Source organism: Coloeus monedula (genome assembly GCF_965178545.1).
Source record: "Coloeus monedula genome assembly, chromosome: 3".
In the NCBI taxonomy this organism is placed as follows: domain Eukaryota; kingdom Metazoa; phylum Chordata; class Aves; order Passeriformes; family Corvidae; genus Coloeus; species Coloeus monedula.
The window spans coordinates 20,956,174-20,978,206 of NC_138783.1; the positions used below are offsets into that span (position 1 = coordinate 20,956,174).

Below are 22,033 nucleotides of genomic sequence, written 5' to 3' on the forward strand. Positions count from 1 at the left end.
TTCAGTGTCATTGGTGAACTCATTTCAAGGACCCTATTACACGCTTACTGTCCTAGGCACTGGAACAGTGGCCATCAGATGTCTGAGCTAATGCTTACCTTATCATCACTTGCTTTCTACTCCTGAGCTTCCCATCTCCAGAAGAGCCCTCCAATTGCAAGATTATGACTATAGCCATAAGAGTCAATATAAAGTACACCTTAAGATTTTCAATAAATGTACAAATCATTTATTTAAAATTCAAAACTCAGAGATACAAACAAAATATTTAAGAAACAATAAATCCAAAATGTAAACACTTATAGAAAATATATGAACTGTACCAATTTAACCACCCACCATTCTTCACAGAAAACAGCAAGAAATAGAAAGACAAATCAATACCCAATTGTTCTTTTTTTCTCAAATTCTAGTTTAGAGGTAGAATACTCCTTTCAAAGTCTCAAAAAAAATTTAATTCAGTAGAATTATGCTACAAATTAATTTGGCCCATACACTTATAAATGTAATGAAGCCAGAAAAAAAAGATTCTTACTGAGAGCTCTTGTACAATAAAATTTGGCATGGCACTTTCCAAGAGATAAAACACCTTTCCTGATAAATACTGGCTTATGTTTTTGCAAGAAAGGGATCCTGTGTTTCTTCCATTACTGACAAAGAAAACATTTTAAAATAGACAAAGTCACAACTTTTTGGCAGGCATACAGAAAGTGTTTCTCAGTAACTTGTCCTAGAAAGCCAATCTGGGGGAAAAAAGGAGTGTAACTATTAAAAGAAGACATTTTGAAAGACTTTATGAATACTTGATGCATACTTATTTGGGTGGCACAGTCCTCAAGGGGGGAGTGGGGGGGAAGTTAATATAACGGGAGGAAAAAGAAGAAGTGTCTTTTCTACTAGCTGGGGAACTAACCAGTTTATACATTTTATTGTCATCAGTCAGTCTCCACTAACTGCTACAATTCTATCCTCTCAGGAGAAAGTGTATCTGTGTGAGACACACTAGAACATCAAATCAGTAAAAATTACCCAGGTAATCTCAAAGGAACATATATTCCATTTTTGCTCATCAAATAACCTGCTACAAGTAGAAACAAAAATTATAATTGTTCAGACAATATATACAAATTCATAAAAAAACAGGAACAATTTGCAAGCTCAAATACAAACATTATTCAGAAAAAACCCCTTTTTTTTATATATAGAGACTGGCTGCTAAGTGCATTATTTAAACTGCTGCATGCAAGTAGTAGAACCTACGGTTGTTTAAGAAACTTAACTAACAACAACTGCTAGGCTTCTACAATTTAGTTTAGCAAGGACTTTCTCAAGTATTTGCTGAAGGACATTTGTGGTTCAGAAACAGTAAAATAAAATTTGCAGTCTTAATGCCTTCTTGCTTTATGGTATATAGACCCACTTGTCCCAGCCTTCAGAGAAAAAGGCAAAAGGGTCATTTCTGCCACAGAGTAGCTGAAAATAGGCCTGCATGTGCCAGCTATCTCATTTGGGGCAAAACTACTTGTGTGGTACAATTTAAATAGTCCGAGCTATATTTATCTGATTTTTCTGAAGCAAATTAAAGAAGCATTTGAATTGTACTCACAACAAAGCTGGCAACATTACCCGGCAAATAACCAAGTTACCTTTCCCACTAACACTGGAGGATTAGCCCAGGACAAAACACAAGGGATAAGCTTTTCTTCTACAAAGTACATTCTTCTGCTGAACATGAAGCCTTGCAAAAGGAAAGAATACAATATTAACACAGGAAAGTTTCAGATATATTTTAGGCCTTCCAATTCTTTTATGAAATTTCCATCATCTCCAAAGGAAACTGTGCATCCCTATCCAGGTAAAAGAATATTACATACCTAGATTATGGAAATTTATCTAAACAAAGATGAGTAAATGCTAAGCCATATATTAAACTATGATATTTCCACATCATGATTCTTTGAGAGCTCAAAACAGGGCTGAAAAGAAGACAACTTTAAGTATATATCCAGTTTTATTCCTTACTTTTCCACTGTATCCCTCATTATGTCTTTCCTTGTATGTATTTTAATGGTCAGGATTAAAATATTTTCTGTATATACAAACTAATTACATTTAGCTCTGTAAAACCTAATCCAAAACTTCACCATTCTTTGATTTCTCTATATTTAGGCAACTCATCTTCTACACATGCAAAACTTTTCAGAACATTAGAAAAAAAACTTTCTAGTATTTCACAGTTTCCCCAAAAAAGTAAGATAAAGCTGACTATTTGGCGGTACATGCTTTGCTGTACCTACATAAAACCACTTTTGGATATACAGGTTACACATTAATAAGGACAACAGCTAACCTAGGCATTAGTTAAAATAAGTTGCCTTGTCTTTGTGCTTGCAAGTCCTAATAACAAAGCAAATGTGAAGAAACATCTAGGGCTTCCATAAAAAATTTACTTTCACCAAGTTTTCCCCCTTTGATGCCTCCAAAATTAGTTGTTTCTCCTCTAACTGTGCAGCAAAAGTGACAAGAGAAAACAGCAGAATATGTATGCTCCCTCAGTGTCCTCAGTAAGTGAAACCTTGTTATTCAGGCAGTGGTCTAGTTCCTCCCAGGTCTTGCAATAAAGCAGTCTCCCACGAAAGAGAACTTACTGCATTGTTACACCTGACCACTGCTTCCAGAGTGTAAGATCCAACAACTGCTTCATAGACTGAAATAATTCCTCTCTCAAAATTCAAAGAAAATCTCTGAAGTTTGGGGGGGTTTACATAAGATATTGACATTCAAAGAGCTGAGTCCTATGAACTGCAGATCCCCAAGCATGGCAGATTTAAAGCCAAGTTCAGAACCTTCAGAGGACAAGGGTATGATCATGTGGACTACACACTGCTTTGCCCAGGTAATCAGATGTTGTGATACATTAATGCACCTGTACCATTTTCAATACCCAAGCACAACTGTGGCTCTAAGATCTAATTATGAATATGGTCATGCTACAAATGTGCTGTAACCACATTCAGTTAGAAAGACAGCACATTAAGAACCTACCACCTCAGTTGTTCTGGGTTTTCTTTAATGCTCCCATGTATGCAAGGCACAGCCAAAGGTCAGCCTGACTGCAGAGACAGCTCTTTGGAGAAGTTGGTGCTCTAGAACTTTTTTTGGGTGGGAGAAAAAGAGATGATGGCTACTCTATACACAGAAGCAAGCTTTATTCTTCCAAGATGAACTTCACCACTGGGAACGTGGCTGGTACAAGTCCAATACACCATTTATGTTCTAAATAAAGGGTATTTTGAGGCCTCAAGAAGATACTGGCCTCATACCAAACTCCTGAGTTGCGGTAAATTTCAGCTCGGAACCTAAAGCAGACATGCAACCAAAGCTTTCACAAAACCCAAATTATTTTACATGGTAACGTGGCCATCGGAGTCGCATTAAAAGAGCGCTAGTTAGTTTTAGTGACACCATAGCACCAGAAGTTAACCTGTGGATCCAGAGAATTATGATAAGCCTGTGTCTTTGTAACTGAGAAGTAAACAGCAAACTACTGCAACACCGGCCTCCCAGTACACATTGCAAAATGCAGCATCAGCAAACGCAACTGACCCCTGTAAATCACAACATCAACTTTTATTTCACTAGTGTCCATCACAAATCACATGGCAAAACAGATTTCCCTTGTCACTGTTCAAGTATGCTAAGATACCTAGACTATGCTTTCCACTTTCCTGCTGCTTCCCCAGTGTTTATCTTGCCTAGCCATCGCTATGTTGGGTTTTTTAATGGGAAAGGGTCAGGTATCTCAGCATATTTCATAACAGGGAAGAAATACAACTTTTTATCCACATCTAATTAAAATGTCAAATACTGGAGATACAGGGGAAAAAAACCAACCAAAAAACCCAACAGAGATATGAGGAAATAGTTTTAAGTCATGGCATTTACTTTTAGTATTAATACCTGTAGATAGAAGTAGTTGTGATCCATCAAACTCACTATTGTCTCGAAAGCCATGCAAATCCAAACCGCACAAGGACATTAGCACCCTTGTTGAGGAAAACATACACCATCAACTCTCCTGCTGTAACCCAGCAGTGTAGTCTTGGAAATGATGTTCCCAAATCACATGCTCTTTGGAAATTCTTATTTACTCCTGGCTGCTACTGGTCCCATTTTGAGTCTTACCTGAGAAAGCAGGGAAATTCAATCCCAGGGCAAACAAAGGTCAAGGCTTGTTTGAAGCTGCCTGAGGCCTCTCTCCTGTAAGTCCTTATTTTAGTGTGTATGTAAATGACCTAATTCGTCACCAGCAGCTTCAAGTTATTTACAAAAAAAGTCACTGACTCAGACGCTGGTTTTCTGGAATGCATCTTTGATACACTGACCAAGCTACTCTTGTTAAAGTCAAAAGAAGTCTGAATTTTCATCTTTCTCAGCAGGCTGTATTCTGCCTATGACAGGATACACTGCCTGTATTGACTCCATTTCTTCCCATATTGTTTGCTTCTCTCTGCAAAATAAGAACTTAATCCTTCTTTGTAGGAAAAAAACCAAACAAATACTTACTAACAGTCACCAAAGCGAATTTACAGCAAACATTACCACCAATGCCATATCCACCCCCCAATCTTCAGAATTCATTTAATGGAGGCCAGTCATTAGGATACCAGTTTTATGTTTGCAAATAAAGTGCATAACGATTGTCACTGAGAACTTTGCTGATTTTAGCATAGTTAGTGTCAATCCTCAGCAACATCAGTAAAATAGTAATTACAACATAAATTGTTAACATGAGTCAAAATCTGAAACAGCACACATGAAAAATTAGTTTTGTACAAACTGGAAAAAGAAAGACAAAGGAAGGTGAAATGGAATCCCTAGTCCTTTGTGGAAATGAGCCCATTATACAGCTATCCCAACATGCAGCATCTGAAACGAAGAATCATGGTCTGTTTGCTTCCCTTCTACTATTCCTGAATTCAGTTTGTAGCTTTCTGGTGGTGTCTGACACATTTCACCTTGGACAGGGGAAGATGTATCTTGAGGGAGCTCTACAGAGATGGTGTCAGAGGAAGAATCTTGGCTTTCTGCTGACACAGCAATTTGTAGACAGCTGCCCTCCATTTCCTCATTGCAATCTGTGTCTTCATCAGCCTCTTCCAGCTGCTGAACAGATTTCAAATATTGCTGTATCAGTCCATTGTCCTGCTCATTACTAGAGCTCTCTTTACTTTGCCCACACTCCCCAGGGCCATCCTCTACATCTGAAGAACATGCTGAAACAGACTTCCCACATTGTTTGATGGTTTCCATTGAAAGGGAGCTCTCCGTTTCTTCAGCTAAACTCTTTTCAGAGCTACACAGGTCACCGGCATGAGTCTGATCAGCTGCAGAAGAATGAAAACCAGAATCTGGGAACTGCAATGAAGACTTTTCTGGAAGATCATCCTCACTAGCTGGAACTAACAAAGCAGAACTAACACCTGGTGGGGTTTCTTGCTCCACTGTGGATGACTGAATAGGTGGTTTGAATGAACATGAAGTACCAGCTGAAGGGATCTCAGCACCACCTAAATTTTGCATCACTGAAAGCTGCCATTGTTGAAGGGATTTAACCTGTAAAGTACAGAGAAAAATTCATTATGAAATGCAACTAAAAGTATTTTGATTTCTAGAGGATTGATTTCTTGCATTCAGCAACCAACCTCTAGCATAAAATCTAAGACCAAGTGACAAACAAAAGGCTTGCTACATCTTTAGGGAAAGTTTGTTCTTCCCACTGAAATCATGGCTTTTAAACCTACATGCCAAACACTGACAGAGCACACAAGCTCCCAATTCAAGTACCTGAAGAAAATGAAATCTGTTCTTAAAACCAGAAAGGATTTATCTGTTTTTAAGAAAACAGCTTTATTTTTGGAAGAATAGCTTATTAAAAGATGTATTAATAACTTTCCTGCTTCAAAAACAAGTTGCTCACAAGCAACACAGCTTGACATCACTTAATTTGCCGTGGGCATTTACCAGTCACATCATTCTTCACAGTTCTGCTTATGTTTATTTAGCTTTTCTTGCATTTTGTCTTCCTTCTCACCAGGCCACAATTTAGTCTTTAGTAATAAAACCAGTGTTCTTGCACTAATGTTTCTGAAGGTTATTTTCCTCCACAATGCCAGTACAGCAAACAACACAGCAGTAAGATTCTATTAAAGCACCCAAATCATCAGAAAACCTGAACCATATTGACTATCTCTTCAAGATCTGCAGTATGAAATAATGCAAATTCACATATAAGCAGATTCAAATTCAAATTTCAAATTCACATATAAGCAGAAAAACAAGAGGACTAAAATTACTTACCTGGTTCCAAAGAAATTTGACAGCTTCCTCCTGTACAAGCCTCTGCATTTTATCTTCCTCTCTTTCTTTTCTTAGTCTGCAAGAACACACATCCAAAATTTATGCAGCTTAAATAAGCAACATTTGGGTAACAAGAGCAACAAGAATCCATAAAAATGCCTACTTATGTAACAGCACTCTTGAAAGATACAACGGAGCCTAACATTAAGAAATTACTGCAGTCTGGCTTGCCATAAATACCCAACTGCTGACTTCAAGTTTCTTTTTCAGTCACATTTAAATTCTGCTTCCATTTACTGCAGCACATTTGTTGGCTTAGCTATAATGTGTCTTTTTGTAAATGGAACCTGAGCTCTTATTTTTTCCTGTACAACTATCACCCCCCCACACACACCAAATAGTACTTCTTCATTTCAAATTATGCTGTCCCCATTGATACGTGGATAGAGTATGATGTGTAAGCACTGGGAGTTTCTGGAGGTCCACTGAGCACTCAACTTCATTCACAGAACTTATGTCACTTGTGATAATGAAGAAAAAGAGCCAGTCAGACTGACAGCTCCAGGCTGATCCAGAAAGATATTAAGTAAAATCCAGAATTTTTGTCTTTGTCTTACAAATTGAGAAACTTTGACCATGATCTCCTCCAAACATGGATTCACAGGATCAAAAATTAAAACAGAACCAACCACAGAATCATATGTTAAAATTGTATCATTTTCAATTTAAAATTTAATTTAGAATTTCCTCTACCAACAAGGTAGAGGAAATTCTTCTTTTCACCAGCAACAGAAGAATGACTGTCAATATGGACACCTGATTTACAGACTCTGTAATTGTGAGGAGACAAGTAAAAAAAAATCCCACTCAGCAATTTCTATTTTGAAATATGCAAGTCCTGCTTATAGAGGAATAGAAAAATGTGTTCTAACCCAATCCATTTATAGAAGGCACTTTGAGACTATGAACAGCTATGTGCAAAACTGTGCTTACCTTACAGGAAGTGATCCTGTAATGTAATCAGTTTCATGTGTCTGATGCTAGGTTCTACTGTGAGTAGTTATATCAAGGCCCATCTGGAATGATGGTTGTATTCATACAGCCTTGAAAATACACACCATGACCTCAACTTACTTTTCTATTTCAGCAGTTAAGCAAATGATGTGCTCCTGCATTCTGTTTAGTCGAATTTCATTCCGCACTTCCTTGGCTCGAGGATGGTAGTTCCTTGTGTAAAATCCTCTCCAGGAAGCTTGAAGCTTGGTAGCTGCTTCAGTCATCCTTTGCAGTTCAGCTGCACCTTGATCAGCTGGTGCTGCACCTTGCACAGCCAATGAACCAGACCTTTCTTCTGTCATCTGGTCAGGACAAAGAGTTTTTACTCCTGATTCAGCAGCTGATGAGGTGCTCGGGTGACTGTGCAGAACTTGGCTTTCAGAGGCCCTTAAAGAGTTGCCAGTCTTTGCAGCCAGGCCAGCTGTTCCGCGATCAGGAGCGGGCACCTGTGGCATCTCTTTGATATTCTCCTGTGTTTCCACACTTCCTGCTGCTCTATTAGGGTGCTCTCCCATAACAGACAAAGCTTCTTGCTTGTTAGTTGTTTCTCTACTACTATTAACATCTCTCACACATTCAATCACTGTATCATCATCATCTTCTTGGCCCAAATTGATTCCATGTAGCTTCAGGTCTGAAGCAGGAGACACTGGAGACAATCCTGAAGCAACTGGCATAAAAGTAGACTCTGAGGATAAAAGGCTGCTGTTTAGTTTGTCTTCATCTGTCTGTACATCTTCAAGGTGTAGCTCCTTGGGAAAGCTTCTTTCAAGAGGAAAAGTGTTCCTTACTGCACAGGAATGATCATTGTTTGCACTTGGTCCAACCCAAGAATTCCTCTGGATGACAGGTTCTAGACAAGCAGAAAGAGACATTCTAGTATTAGAGTATTTCAACAATAATAATAGCTCATCCAATTCATACGGATTCACAATTTGGTTTTGACAGTTAGCAACTGGGTGGGTAAGATGATCCAACATGCTAGTAATGATGAGCATGATTTTTGTATTAGGACAATACTTATCACAGTAACATCCAAACTTAGCAAATACCAGGTACAAACTGCACTTCCTTGGAGAATAAACTTGTATAAAACAGAAAAGTCAAAGTAGTAACTCTTTCGTCTGTTGGATTGGGTTTTTCACCTAACCAACCTACTAGCATTTCAAGACACAAATAAGCACGGACTGGATTTTTTTAGAAACAAAGTATAACTTCAGCTGAGAAAACAGATGAACAGAATAAAATAATAACAGGGCCTTGTTCTGAAATTCCCTCCACAAAGTTAGCACAAAGTTATGTTCAAAAGAAAAATATTTATCTCCACAGGTAAGATTACGGGTGTAGATAAGCTACTTACCCTTTTCAAGAACTATCTGTGATGGCTGGGCCAGGCCACTGTGTTCATGAGCAACTGGCACTGTTTTGCTGGGAGCAGAAGATGTAGGTGGTTCCTCATTTTGGTTTTCATGCATCAACTGCCTCTGGTGGAGTCTAAGAACAGGGTGCAGCAACAGATTTTATGTTTCTTTTAAACTTTCTTTTGTACAGAAAACATCTAAAAGAAACTATGAACTATTCCAAAGGAAACAAGTGATCAAAACATTCTAAACAAGAGGCTAGTTATGCAGACTCCTATACCTACAAGACACTAACAGGACTACTCACAAAGCAGGGGACTGCAGTCTTTTTCTGCTCCCCTTCCTCCTGCCTCTCTTTCTTCACTACATGTATTAAAAAAGAAAAAAAAAAAGAAAAAAAAGAGAAAAACCCAACATGCAATTCTGACTACAGACTGAAAACCATGAGGCATTACTACACACAAGGAAGGCATGCAGATATTTTAAGTATCTAATGTGGAATACATTGTGTGTGTAGGTATAGACGAGTTTGAGGAATGATGGGAGTGTCTTTTACATTTGAAAGTGAGTGAATCAAGGAATAGGTGTTCCTGTTACTAAAGGCCCAAAATCCTAGTACAAATCACAGAATATTGCCACAAACAAAATCATCCTTTAAAACCCAGAGAACACATGGTTATTTCAGCCCAAGTAAATTAGAAGATCATGAGGCAGAGGTTGAACTGCCCTATAAATCATATATGCATGTGGATATACATGGGTGAGGATTTGTGGGGATTCCTTTTTCTGATAGGGTTTTTTGGCTTGGTTGTTGAGGTTTTTTTTAATTTTTAAAGAGCTGTATTTAGCAGACCACCTTCCTGAATTTTCCCCAGAAACATCATGTGAATGCCAGAGCACTTAGCTAGAGATTCCAAGGTCAAGATGCTTTGACTGCACCTTCTCCTCAGAAACAACTACAACGCTGCTACAATTTTCTCCTGGAGGCCAATTTACACTTGCTAAGTGTACAGTAACTCCTTCCAGATGCTCCCAAGCTTCTGGCCCTTTTGAGGAGATACTCTTCTTCTAACCACAACACTTGTGTTGCTCAACTTTTTAACCACACTACACCACTTAGGTAGCCTGCTCCTGGGAGATGAATTTTCTGCTTTATCTTTCCACAAAAAAAAAAAGTTTGTCAGTAGGTCCTGGGGAAGAGAACAACCTGTATTGCTCCATTTTCTGGCTTCTAACCAAAATTAGTTCACCTTTACATGGATGAAAAATGCACCATGATAACTCTACTTATCTATTTGCACAGATCTTAGCAAAACAGCTACTGCTGGCAGAACCAGCAGGTTCTCCAGAGGCCTCTGCTGACAGACCTCAGATGCCAGATACAGATGGACAAACGCATCCCTGGGAACAGTGTCCCTCAAAAGACAACCTTAACTTTAAAACCAAGAAAGAACCTGCCAACAATAAAAAAGTGGCCAATACACCAGTATACCACAATAGTCCTCATTTACAATTAGAATGAAAGTTAAGCAAAGCTCCTTTTTGAAGTTTTCATCATTTTTTCTGTGGCAAAAGAAATCCCAGTACATAGTTTGTTTATTTTAATCACAATTCTAACACAAATTACCTTCAGAGTCCTACAAAGCACAGACTGAAAAATATAAAGAATTTTCCCCTAGATGGCCCAGAAAGCAGGAAAACACTCCTGCTGCTGCTGCCTTGCCTCTCATTCCCATCTTGGATGCATACTATACATTATACTTTGCATCTCCTGCCCCCACTGCTGCTTTGAAATACTTAAAATGAAATCTTACTATATCTAACACATAAGATACATAATTATGTTCTCAATTACATTGTCTAACAAAGAAAGTAAGTTCTCACCTTTGCTTACTCAGTATTTTTTCCAGTTTGGCATCCTCTTCAGTCTGGAGCCCATATGCAGATATGAGAGGACAAACAGTAGCCAAGTACTGAACTAGCTGAACATGCTGCCCAGGTCGATATGACCTCCCTTTCCCTTGACTGTAGAGCCATTCTGCTTTCAAACTGTTAGGAAGGGGGAAAATGGTCACCTTTAATGAATGGCATAAAACCAGTAACTCTGTGTTTTTAGTGGGTACCCAAGAGCTAATCTACAAATCTAAGCAAAACTTGGAACATGTTCAGTGCCCAGGGAATGCCATTACCAGAACAATGAATAAAGTATTCATTCATTTAAGCATCGATGAAACAAACAAAACCCCCCCCACTTGTCCCAAACTGTGGGGTCTTTGCTTTGTGTGTAATCTTTGAGCACTGAAAACACATTTGTGTCAATGAACTTATCACCAAAGCTTTCACAGAAACAGAGAAGTTCACAAAAACATGCAAACTAGACACAGAGAGCAAATCTTGCCAAAGTATTCAACAAGTCTGGTTTTTAAATTAAATTAATTTCTGCCTGAAAATATTTAATATAACACACTGACATGTAATAATACAGTTAATACAGAATACCCCATTATTAATGAAAAAAAAGTATGGATTTCTAAGAGGCAAGTTTTCAGGAAAGTCACAACATGCTATGGTGAAACAGAAATAGAATTAGTTTACCTTTGACCAAGAAAAGGGCACACTTTTATTTTAGTAACAGGGAAAAAAGGACATTAATACCCTAGAATACATTCATGTCCTGGACTAGAATGTGTTTATACTGGATAATACTTATGCTTAGACTGTTCTGATGTCAAGAACTTTGTCATGCAGATATCATAGTGACATAATGACCACAAGGATACAGTAACAAATGATTTGACCAAAATAATATTTAACTAATTAATAACAAAAAAAAGCCAAATGTAGAAATGCACACGTAAGTCATGCTTTTTATATAAGGGCACAGTTGAGCTTCCCCCAAGACAACAGCTTTAACACCTGCTGATTGTCACATTCTGCAAACTCAAAGAGGCTGTAAAGGGTAACAGACCACTGATGAATTGGTACCACAGTTTTGCTTTGTAGAAGTACTTCTGTGAGTTGAGCAACAAAACAAAAGCCTAATTTCATACTTTTATTTAAACAAGCTGGTGATCCTACATAATTCCAGTGCAACAGATGAAAAATTTAGCTAAAGCAATTTTAGCTTAGCCAAACTTCATTTGATAATTTTAGAGATTTAATAATACTATTATGTCACCTTTCCTTCTGAGAAATCACATATCCATCAAGGACTTTAAGGTTCAGACACCAGCTGACAATATAAGGCCTGTAGTCAAAGCCAGGGACAGAAGGTGTGGCCATCACACAAGGATTGTTCATAACTGACAGCTGTTCCAATTGGCGAAGAGGGGCCAGGAAAGAAACCTTGAGAAAACAAGATACATTTGTTAACTGAACAGAACACAACACATTTCTCCTAGATGCAGCTGGACAACTCATGCAAAATAACAGAATGACAAATAAATCAAAAATCACATTCAATTTTTGAACACAAAGGACTACGAAGGACCTTCTATCAACTACTGCCATTTCCCATTAATTCTTCAGTAAGTGCTATTAGTCCTTGGAAAATATTACCTTGTCTTAAAATTGTGGGAATGGGGCTTTATGTATAGAAAGGTACAGTACTTCTATGACTCCAGTTGACTAAAACAGGTGTCAGATTTTGAAAACGAACAAACAAACAAAGGGCAAGCCAGAAAGCTGGAGAAACACCGTCCTATTTTGAAGGGAAATTATTGCCAAAAAATTTTCCTCCGACTTAAAATCCCAACCAAGAGTTTTGGCTGCTACTTACAATAAACAAACAAAACAATAAAGACAAAAGTCACAGGCAGATTATTTGCTTCTCTTACACAGTGTTTGAAAAATAGGTCAGCGGCAACAAGTGCAATTCAAACCTATGTTCTAAACACAGCAGCTGCAGAAGCAGTTGATCAGCTCAGCTTTCAACTTTCAGACAACCACAAAAGATATGAATTTAGGCCTGAAAGTAACATCCTTAAATAATATAAAAACATAACAGAAAAAAGACAAAGTTTCTTTCCAGACTAAATTTTAAAAGATATCACCTAGCTTGTGCAGCTAATGCAGACATGGTTATTACACACAAACAATGAAACTATTAAAAGTTGGGTTGTTTCAAAGCAGAGAGCCCATTTTCAGTTAGAACCTCAAAAAATTGTTCAACTTCCTTCTTTCCATCTACCAAAACACAAGGTGATCTATCTTCTACATCTTACCTCATTTAAATCTCTGATTTCATTTTCTGCCAAAGAAATAACAGTCAAACTCTGAGGTAGGCAAACTGGGGCAGTGCGAAGTGAAGTTATAATATTTCCATGTAGCAACAGGGTCTAAAAAATACAGTGACTAAATGAATGTTTGATCAAAACCCTCAGATTTCTTTTTCAGGCATGACCTTACAAAAATACATGCAAAAGAACTATAATTAAGGCTTTCTGGTCACAGTTATTAAAAAATGCACTTGGAAACATTTTTCTCTACAGTGTGCATGCCAGAATAGTTAACAGTATGTTTTGTCTTGATTCATGATAGGAGATAAGAGAACAAAGAGCTATGAAGAAGATATCACCATCATATCGTTATCAAAATCATTGGAGTAGTTACATAAAAACCATTGCCTCAGTTCCTGCAACTTGAAAACAAGGAAGAGAATTCTTACACGCTTCCCTCTAGAAATTACAGTTAATTAATTAAGATGCTCTAAGAGCTAGTGTTTGAATAGTGAATGTCTAAAGGCAGAACTTTTCAAAGCAAATCTCTTTATGTAAAGAATGCAATAAAAACAGAGATAGAATAACATCTACCTTCAGCGAGGTAAGCTTGGAGAGATCGCTTAATTGAGCTATGTTGTTGTCCGACAGATCAAGATGCTGAAGAGACAGACAGGAATTGATTTGTTCAATGGCCTACAAAAATAAAGAAGTCAGTTACCCACAGTAACTCTTTTTTAGCCACTAAATAAAACCAGGTATCAATAACTATAAATTATTTTGAAAGCTAAAAAAACCATCAGCTAAGTAAGCCAAAATAAAAACCATGTTTTAATACAGTCATATTTTAAAGATAATAATTCTTTTTCCTGTTTTGGAGACTATTTCCTTTTTCGCATTTCATTTTGATATCAAACCTTTTATTTTCCCGACACAACTCTACTCCAAAAGCTGCCCTCTTCTATTTCATAAGCCAGTAGAGAAAACCTTAACATCGTTGTTCCAATCAAAACATATTCAGATCTCTTTGCAGCATTTTCCAAATTTCTATAACACAAGATTCTGGTAAATGCAACAGACTAAACACTTTACCTTAAGGTTATTTCCTGCCAAATTCAGCCATTCCAGGTGCACCAAATCCTTCAGCCCTTCCACATACCCAATACTATTATGAGGCAAGTTGAGCACTCGGAGCTTGGTCAGTTTTGCTACCCCCATCATTCGCACCAGACGATTGTTGGCTACAGAGAGCTGCAGATGGACACACGAAAGAAACACTTTTAACTACACAGACAGAATAAGCTTCTACTTTTAGTAGTTAAAAATCTACTCCAACAGATACTTGTTCAATCTACGTATTTCATTTTCAAGTAAATAACACAGACAAAAAGCCTGCAAGAACCAGGAAATAAATTACTGATCAAAGAACATAAGTCTTCACAACTCACTCCACAAACTTAAGAGGAAATTCTCCTAGCAATAGCTAAATAAAGGGAAAAGAATGAAGAATTGTGTCATATGAACACAAGGTTTTAATATCAGAATTGCCAATTCATTGTGCAAATTGTTGCCCCACTCCTGGTGTAAAATTGCACTTACTGTCAATATGGCAGAGGACAAAATATATTTCACAGAATTCTCAAACAGGTTCTGTACTAACAGGACTGTAAAATGCAGACTTTTTAAAGGGTAAATCCTGATTAGACATACACTTCAGTAACATGATCACCAAGCTGGCAGTGTGATGAAGGTTTGTTGTAGCAACAAACCCCACCTCTGCCAACTCAGTGTAGCTTGTCTGTAGAAGTTATCAGGCAGCTTCGAGTCTACCCAGAGGCAGTTTCAGTGATAATACAACATTATTTCTAAGGTTACAAAGCTCAAGCACTCAAAAGCTAAGAATTATCAAAATTTGAGTTATCAGTGACTTTTCTAAGTGTTCTTATGATGCCCCTCCCCCATCAGGATTTATTTAGCTCATTTTTAGTTACCCAGGTAATTCACAAAACAGCCTCCTCCACTATCAACTGTAGACCTCCACTGAAAACAAAGCTTTCTACTTTAGTTAGCCACCATTTATTTTCCTCTGAAGACAGTAACTGCTAGCTTACCTCAATTGCATAATACAGCCTTAAGGCAGAAGATGCTAACATCATAGCACCATTATCTGATAACAATTTCAAATCAAGGAACACTGACCTGCATCAGATTCCTGCATTTCTCCAAGTGTTCCAATTTAATTATCTGATTTTTGTCCAGAATCAGAGTCTGAGTATCAGCATCACAGGGCAAGGTTGGACCCAGTTTTTGCAATCCTTGACCTGAGCAGTTGACTACCAAGCCTTAGAATAAAAAGGAGAAAAAAACAAAAAAAAAGCACCACAAGGTTTATATACAAGAATATGTACTGAAAAAGCAGTGCAAGACAAACAGATTTGTTTTATAATGGATGTAGATAATTTGAAAAAATGGATTAACTTTCTTTTTTATGTAAAACTGAAGCAAATTACTTCAGCTAAAACACCTCAAGAGTAACTGATCCAATTAATGGAAGATATACCTACCAGACACTGTCCCAGTTAAGAACTCCGGCAGAATTCTGGGAAAGTCACAACAGAGCCTCTGAAGTGAGATGCAGCAAAATTCTGGCAGCTAAATTTAAAGGTGTGATCCTCAGAACTCCAAATTTCAAAAGAGCCTAAATTTTAAAATTCTTCAGATTTTAAATTTTGAGCAGCTTGACAACTACCTATGCGTAAGCATTCTAACTAAACTAAGAAGCCATTCATGCAGCCATACTACAGTACTGGGGGCATTAGGAGGAACAAACTGTAAACAGGCTAGCATACCATTTACTTAATGCACCACACAATTAAAATGTCCCAAGCCAAGAGGGCTATTATATGAAGTTAAAAGGCAAACATTTGCCATCTACAGGGAGCCTGAATCACTGGGTACCCAAAGTGATAACTGATAATAATTTTCATACATTAAGCCTCTGCTGTGTATTTGATGTATTACTGTAGTGCTCGTTCTCCTCTTACTATCTGTTCAGTAAATAATGCTTCCTTTTTCAGCAACATTTCCAAAACGGTGTTCTCACCCTAACATGCTGTACATATTAATTCTTACAGCTTACAGGTTTTTGAGGTTTAGTTATGCTGTGGATGTAGACAAACATTTTCGGTGTACCATTTTGTCAACTAGAGACCATGGATTTCTAAGAAAGATGTCTGACTACATTTATTATATTTCCACTGTTTTCAAATCCATGGCTGCCCCAAGAGCTTTGTAGAGCATCAAGGCAGAGCCAGCAACCATCACACTCCTGTCTTTGCACATTCAGGGAGAAAGTACTGCTTGTTTCTCACTCAAGTAGTCACTTCTGCAACCACTTGGTCACTTTGATTAACAGAGAAACTTTGTATCTGCTCATTTATCCAAGAGTTTGTTACAGAAATTCACAACTGGCCCCTCTGGACTAGGGGAGGGGCAAAGACCCACAGTACTGAACTGCAAGAGTAATCCTTTTATTCATGTGCATAAGGTGTCCCCTTCAAACTGGGGGACTTGGAATGTGGCTTTACACATGGTTCTCAGAGATTTCCAGCATTCAAGTATAACGTGATCTAACTGCTACTTAATATACACAACCATTTGCTAAGAACCTGTATTTCTATGGCGACATCATCCACCTGCTTCTCCATTGATCTAGACATCCCTGCAGTCAGGCTTGCTATAATCACTTCTCCATGATGCTAGACAAAGGAAGGTTTTCACAGAGGTGTTAAACGAGCCTGAATGCTGGCATTATTTCCCTTGTCTGGGGATATCCTTTATAAGCACCTTCAAGACTCAGAGAGGCATAGGTCCCTCTTTCAAAATGGTCTGTCCTTCTCCGCCTTGTAACAAGCTGGAGTCCTTTAGTTCGCTTGCTTAAGCATGACAGTTCCGTATACGGCATGAATCATATGTACCTGTGTAACTCTAAGAAATTAATACGATTCCATTCTATAAAGACTCATTGATATAATACCTGGGGAACGAGATTTTCGTAATAGGCTTTCAGGAGCCATGAAAACATTTCAAAATTGCCTATTTCTCGTTTGGCAGAAAGCAAGGAACTACACCCTCAGAAGTGGCGCTGTCTCCAAGACCTCTCAGTCCCCCCCCCTAGGGAAACCGGGCCCTATATCATTCAGATCCTGGCCTATAAAGGTTCTACAAGGCTGCGCGATCCTCAGCACGATGGACAGCCGCTCCGTCCTGCCCCGAAGCAGAGGCGCTCCTCAGGGCGGGAAGCGGTGCCCGCTCGCCCCGCGCTGCCCCGGCCGCCTCCAGCCCCCGGGGGCCCTCAGGGGCCGCCTGAGAGCGGGGGCAGCGGCAGCGGAGCGGCTGAACCGGCCCCACACCCCGAGAGGAGGGGGCACCGCCGCCTCCACAGCGCCGAGCCCCCCGCGCCTCTCCGAGCGCCACAGCACCTTTCGGGACTCGCAGGGCCCCAACAACGCGGCCCCGCCGGCCCCCGGCACCTGTCCGGGGCTGCCCTTACCCGCTCCGGCCGCCTCATCCCCCGCCCTGGCCGCAGCGCCGGCGGCCGCCATGCCCCGCGCTTGACAACACCGCCAGACAACCGAGCACCAGGCGCCGATGGGCCAGACGGCCCCGCCACAGGAGACCGCGCCTTTTGTCCTGGGTAGAGCGGCGGGTCCCACGTCCGGGGCTACGCCGGGGGAGCCCGGCCGGGCGAACGCTCCGCGAAGCCCCCGCGGTGCAGCCGGGGCGGGGCGGTGCTGCCCGGCCCTGCCCTTCCCGCTCCGCTCCCGTCGGGCCCCGCGCGCCGCTCCCGACACCGCCTCCCGGCGTCCCCTCCGCCTCTCCGGCCCCTCGCAGCCGCCGCCATCATGAAGTGAGCGTCCCATCCGCCGCTATCCGGGCCCATCCGCCGCGGGGAGGCCGCCGCGGGGCCCCGGCCGCCTCCCCCGGCCACCCGCGCCCTCCCCTAACTCTTCTCTCCCGCGCAGGGTCGAGCTGTGCAGCTTCAGCGGGTACAAGATCTACCCGGGCCATGGCCGCCGCTACGCCCGCACTGACGGGAAGGTAAGGACGGGGCGAGCCCCGCGGCCGACGGCGGGAGCCCCGCGGCCGGGCGGTGTGCGGGGAGCGGAGGCCGCGCCTTTGGGGCTGTCCGGAGACTCCGGTGGTCAGTACAAGTCGCTCGTATTGAGCGGTGTGAGAACAGCATCGGTGTCCAGGTGCCGTAACTGCCGTCAGAGCTGCTCCGCAGGAGATCCGTGCCGTGCTGTAACTCGGGATTGGGTTTTAGGATGAGGTTTGCAAAAGGGGTCTTAAAATAAAACAGCAGGTGTAAAGTACCAAAGTTTTGTAGAAAATGCTGCTTAGACATCCTGCATCTAATGCTGAGATTTGCTGGAGCCAACATCTAGTCTTCCAAATTAATTGAGTAGAAATCTTTGGGGTAAAATAGGGTGGAGAGCCCTTTCAAGCTATCGTGTCATATGCAGACAGGACTGTCACTGCCTGCAAAAAGAGGGCTTGGCTTTTGAGTATCCCAGTACAGCTGTCTTGGTCTACAGAATCTCCTGCAAAATGACCAGGAGATAGACTGGTTGAATCCTTGTGACCACTCCTGGGAATTAGGTTGTACTTTAAATTGAATTACATAGCTAATAACAAGCCAGCCTGCTCATTCTGCCTGTTGTTTTAGACAAGCAGGTTAGTGTCACTAGGCAAGAAGGAACTGGGTGGAGCATTGATCTCCCTGTGTTCCCTAGGCCAAGTTTTGAGTCACTCCACATACAGGAAGTACATTGTTGCTTGAGGACAGACACTTGGAAGGAATGATGCTGGACACAGCTATTGATGCTGTGCCTGAAATACACAGCAGCTCTGGATGCAAGTGGTAATTTGAGCTTTTTTTTTCAGAAAAATGAAGCTGCTTCAGAATGCCTTGTAAGGTGTCAGTTTGACCAATGTAACAAAATGCAAAACTTTAAATTTCTTGAATTATCTTCTAAAATTTTTAATAGTCAGGGCTGTGTTTAAGAACTCCAGAAGCATCAATGTTGAAAAACACTGACTCAAAGAATACTTAATGCAAACTGTGATAATGTCTTCCATGGCAACAAAGCTTACACAAAACACTTTGCCTTCCCAGGTTTTTCAGTTCTTGAATGCAAAATGTGAGTCTGCATTCCTTTCCAAGAGAAACCCCCGTCAGATCAACTGGACTGTTCTGTACAGGCGTAAGCACAAGAAAGGACAGTCAGTAAGTACATATCAGCTAATGGCACTGTAAGTTGGTGACCAAAAGATGTGGTCACTGGTCTGTTAGAGGTCACTTGAGCTTGCCAGTGTTCAGCAGAAGCATGACCCAGGTCACCAGGTTGAAGACTGGTCAATAATGGTGAAAATGTGAGTGCAGTTACATGAGTTTATACACCACTTCAGCAAAATCATTGCATTGGTGTGGTAGCACTTCTTTAAGGGACCACTCAGAGCCACAGTAGGTTCAGTAGATCTTAATAATTGTAGGAGTGGCATATGTTTTTAAAAGTTAGTTTTGGTGAAGGTGGGTAATGCTGTTTAATAAGCAGACTTCCTAAAAGTTTGGTCTTGTAAACTTCCTGAATAGTGACAACATAGGGAGCTGATTCCAGGGTTAGGGGAGCAGCGATGACACTCTTAATATAGTCTCCTTGAAAACGTTAGGCTGTATCTTAGCAGGTCTTTTCCTATGTAGCTTCACTGCATGAAAAGAATAAATCATGAAGGCACGTAGCATGAGGTATCTCCAGTGCTCTTGTTCAAATGTGCGCAGCAGAAGAGCTTTGAGAAGGCTTACATCAGTGCAGTAAGTCAGCATTCTTGCCAGTTTGGTTGAAGAAAGAAAGTTAATGCATGATGGCTTACACTGCTCCCCAGCACCTGATCCCACTTGAATAGGTGTGGAGTGTCATCCTTTTAGAAGACACCATCAAAGGTTTCTCCTTCCCTTTTTTTCTTGTGGGAGTTACAGATGGCTGAACTTTTGACATTATTTTGAAATAATTTTTTTCACTTGCTGTAGAAGCCTGGAAGATAGAGGGGCTAATGTGTGTGTCTCCAACACTGATAACTGGATAGCTGGGGAGCCAACCAAGGATTGTTGGTAATAACACACTATGGAAAGTACAGGATGTGGCTGGAGAAGGGGCCGTATGGAGGTAGGGCAGCACTTCTGTGTACTCAACAGAAGGATTCTCTAAAGTGAGGAGTGAAATTCAACTTTGGTGTACAGTTTTAAATAGCTTTAATCTCAATAGCAGCTTGTTTCTGTAATTGTAATGTATTTAATGTCTTGTGATGCTAATTGTCTGTGTTCGTCTCCTGCCCTCTTAGGAAGAGGTCCAAAAGAAGCGCACGCGCCGTGCAGTGAAGTTTCAGAGAGCCATCACTGGTGCCTCTCTAGCTGAGATTATGGCCAAGCGAAACCAGAAGCCCGAAGTACGAAAGGCGCAGAGGGAACAAGCTATTAGGTGAGAAGTTAGAGATCACTGGAGCTATCCCAAGCTTTTCAATGATTACAGTACTTTTCATACAAAAGCTTAAGCTCTAGGTGAGCTCCGTGTTCTATAAGATTTTTGTAGGGTTTTTTGTTTGCTTTTAATCTATGTATTTGTATGTAATACTGAATAATCTTGGCAAGAGATACTAGCAGCAGAGAGGGGTCTCTTTGTGCACTCTTCCATTGTATTCTTGTGATACACAGTTCTGCTGTCTCTGTAGAAATCTCCCCAGGGGATAGTGAATGTGGAGGAGAAATCTGCAGTAATACATTCCATTCCTGATCTTGGGATGCTCTTACAGCGTGAGACAAGGAAAGAGTGAATGGCAGACACGGATAACTTCCTCTTTTTTTCTGTGAATTAACAGGGCTGCAAAGGAAGCCAAGAAGGCTAAGCAGGCAACCAAGAAAACAGCTGTTTCTGCTGCAAAGGTGAGATGCAATAGGAAAATAGAAACTATGAAATGGAATACACCATGCTGTAACACAACACACAACATTCTGCTGTGGCACTTTATTGGAAATTCCCATTTCTGTTTTGAGGAAGCAGTTTTGTAACTTTTTGATGTGAAAGTTCCTCAGCTAGACTTTTTTACTGAAGTTAAACATACCCAAACAGCTGCATAGAATGAATCTTTTTTACAGAATAAGTAAATATTACAGTAAAACAACTTTTTGACATAATATCAGATATAATTGATAAAAATTTGTCTGAACGTGACATATTCACTATCTAGGAACTTGGTAACAATATATTGATGAATGTTACCATGTTGCATTATCACTTATGAATTAGTGCCATATGCTGGCTTAGTGTTATGTGTGTAAACATCTGTTAACATGATCCCAATGTTACAGGTTTTAATTCTAGTTTGATCTGATCTGATTTCCATCAAGAGTGTATATAGGGATACATTTAGGACTGCAAATAAACAGCTTTTTGCTCATACTTCATTATTTCTCTACAGGCCCCTACAAAGGCAGCACCTAAGCAGAAGATTGTGAAACCAGTCAAGGTTTCTGCTCCCCGTGTTGGTGGAAAGCGCTAACTTGCCAAACTGTTGGTCATGCTGAATAAACATCTGATGGAATTCCATTACTTGTGCCATGGTCTGCTCAGCTGTGTGAGATATACTGAAGGGAATGAATCTGTGAAATAACCATGTCTGGGTTTTGCAGACTGAAAAGCATCTTCCTGCCATAAAACACTTGGTTTCTTAGACAATCTGCTGTATTAGCACGTTTCCCCACTCCTCACTGAGTGGCTAAGCTAGCAGGGGAGATGGAGCTGATGTTTGAGGAGTGTTCTTGCCTGAAGGACAGAACAGTGCCTAAGCTTATTCTGCATCTATGACAAGTGACATAAAAAGAGGTTTCTAAGCTCAGACATAAGCTAAAGGAGGTGTGAAGCAGTACCATCTGTAAGTCACTTAAAAAGGTCCTGTGTTGTGGAATGCATGTAGCAAGATCCA

The 22,033-nt window shown here is 40.3% G+C and overlaps 2 protein-coding genes across 2 annotated transcripts; one reads left to right on the forward strand and one right to left on the reverse strand.

The window, feature by feature from the left end:
• Positions 1-1,258: 1,258 nt before the first annotated feature.
• On the reverse strand, positions 1,259-17,650 carry CEP97 (centrosomal protein 97). Its single transcript, XM_082277558.1, has 11 exons — positions 17,547-17,650; positions 15,194-15,336; positions 14,087-14,245; positions 13,589-13,690; positions 13,001-13,114; positions 11,956-12,122; positions 10,662-10,826; positions 8,777-8,910; positions 7,495-8,269; positions 6,361-6,436; positions 1,259-5,616 (listed from the first exon to the last, which is right to left on the reverse strand). The coding sequence occupies exons 1-11, from the start codon at positions 17,596-17,598 to the stop codon at positions 4,903-4,905; spliced, it is 2,601 nt and encodes an 866-aa protein (XP_082133684.1). The 5' UTR covers positions 17,599-17,650; the 3' UTR covers positions 1,259-4,902.
• A 195-nt stretch (positions 17,651-17,845) lies between these two features.
• RPL24 (ribosomal protein L24) lies at positions 17,846-21,657 on the forward strand. Its single transcript, XM_082278777.1, has 6 exons — positions 17,846-17,903; positions 18,019-18,094; positions 19,173-19,283; positions 20,396-20,532; positions 20,930-20,993; positions 21,530-21,657. Exons 1-6 carry the CDS (start codon positions 17,899-17,901, stop codon positions 21,608-21,610), a joined length of 474 nt encoding a protein of 157 aa, XP_082134903.1. The 5' UTR covers positions 17,846-17,898; the 3' UTR covers positions 21,611-21,657.
• Positions 21,658-22,033: the final 376 nt, after the last annotated feature.

What these genes read in the sequence shown, in the direction of transcription:
- CEP97 (XM_082277558.1), bottom strand. Translation starts at nt 17,598, where the DNA reads ATGGCGGCCGCCGGCGCTGCGGCCAGGGCGGGGGATGAGGCGGCCGGA. An exon ending in GTGATTTCTCAGAAGGAAAG is followed by an intron (nt 10,827 to 11,955) that starts GTGACATAATAG and finishes CCTTCCTAACAG; the next exon opens with TTTGAAAGCAGAATGGCTCT. An exon ending in ACAGATAGTTCTTGAAAAGG is followed by an intron (nt 8,270 to 8,776) that starts GTAAGTAGCTTA and finishes CTGCTTGTCTAG; the next exon opens with AACCTGTCATCCAGAGGAAT.
- RPL24 (XM_082278777.1), top strand. An exon ending in AGCACAAGAAAGGACAGTCA is followed by an intron (nt 19,284 to 20,395) that starts GTAAGTACATAT and finishes CTGCCCTCTTAG; the next exon opens with GAAGAGGTCCAAAAGAAGCG. An exon ending in CAGAGGGAACAAGCTATTAG is followed by an intron (nt 20,533 to 20,929) that starts GTGAGAAGTTAG and finishes GTGAATTAACAG; the next exon opens with GGCTGCAAAGGAAGCCAAGA.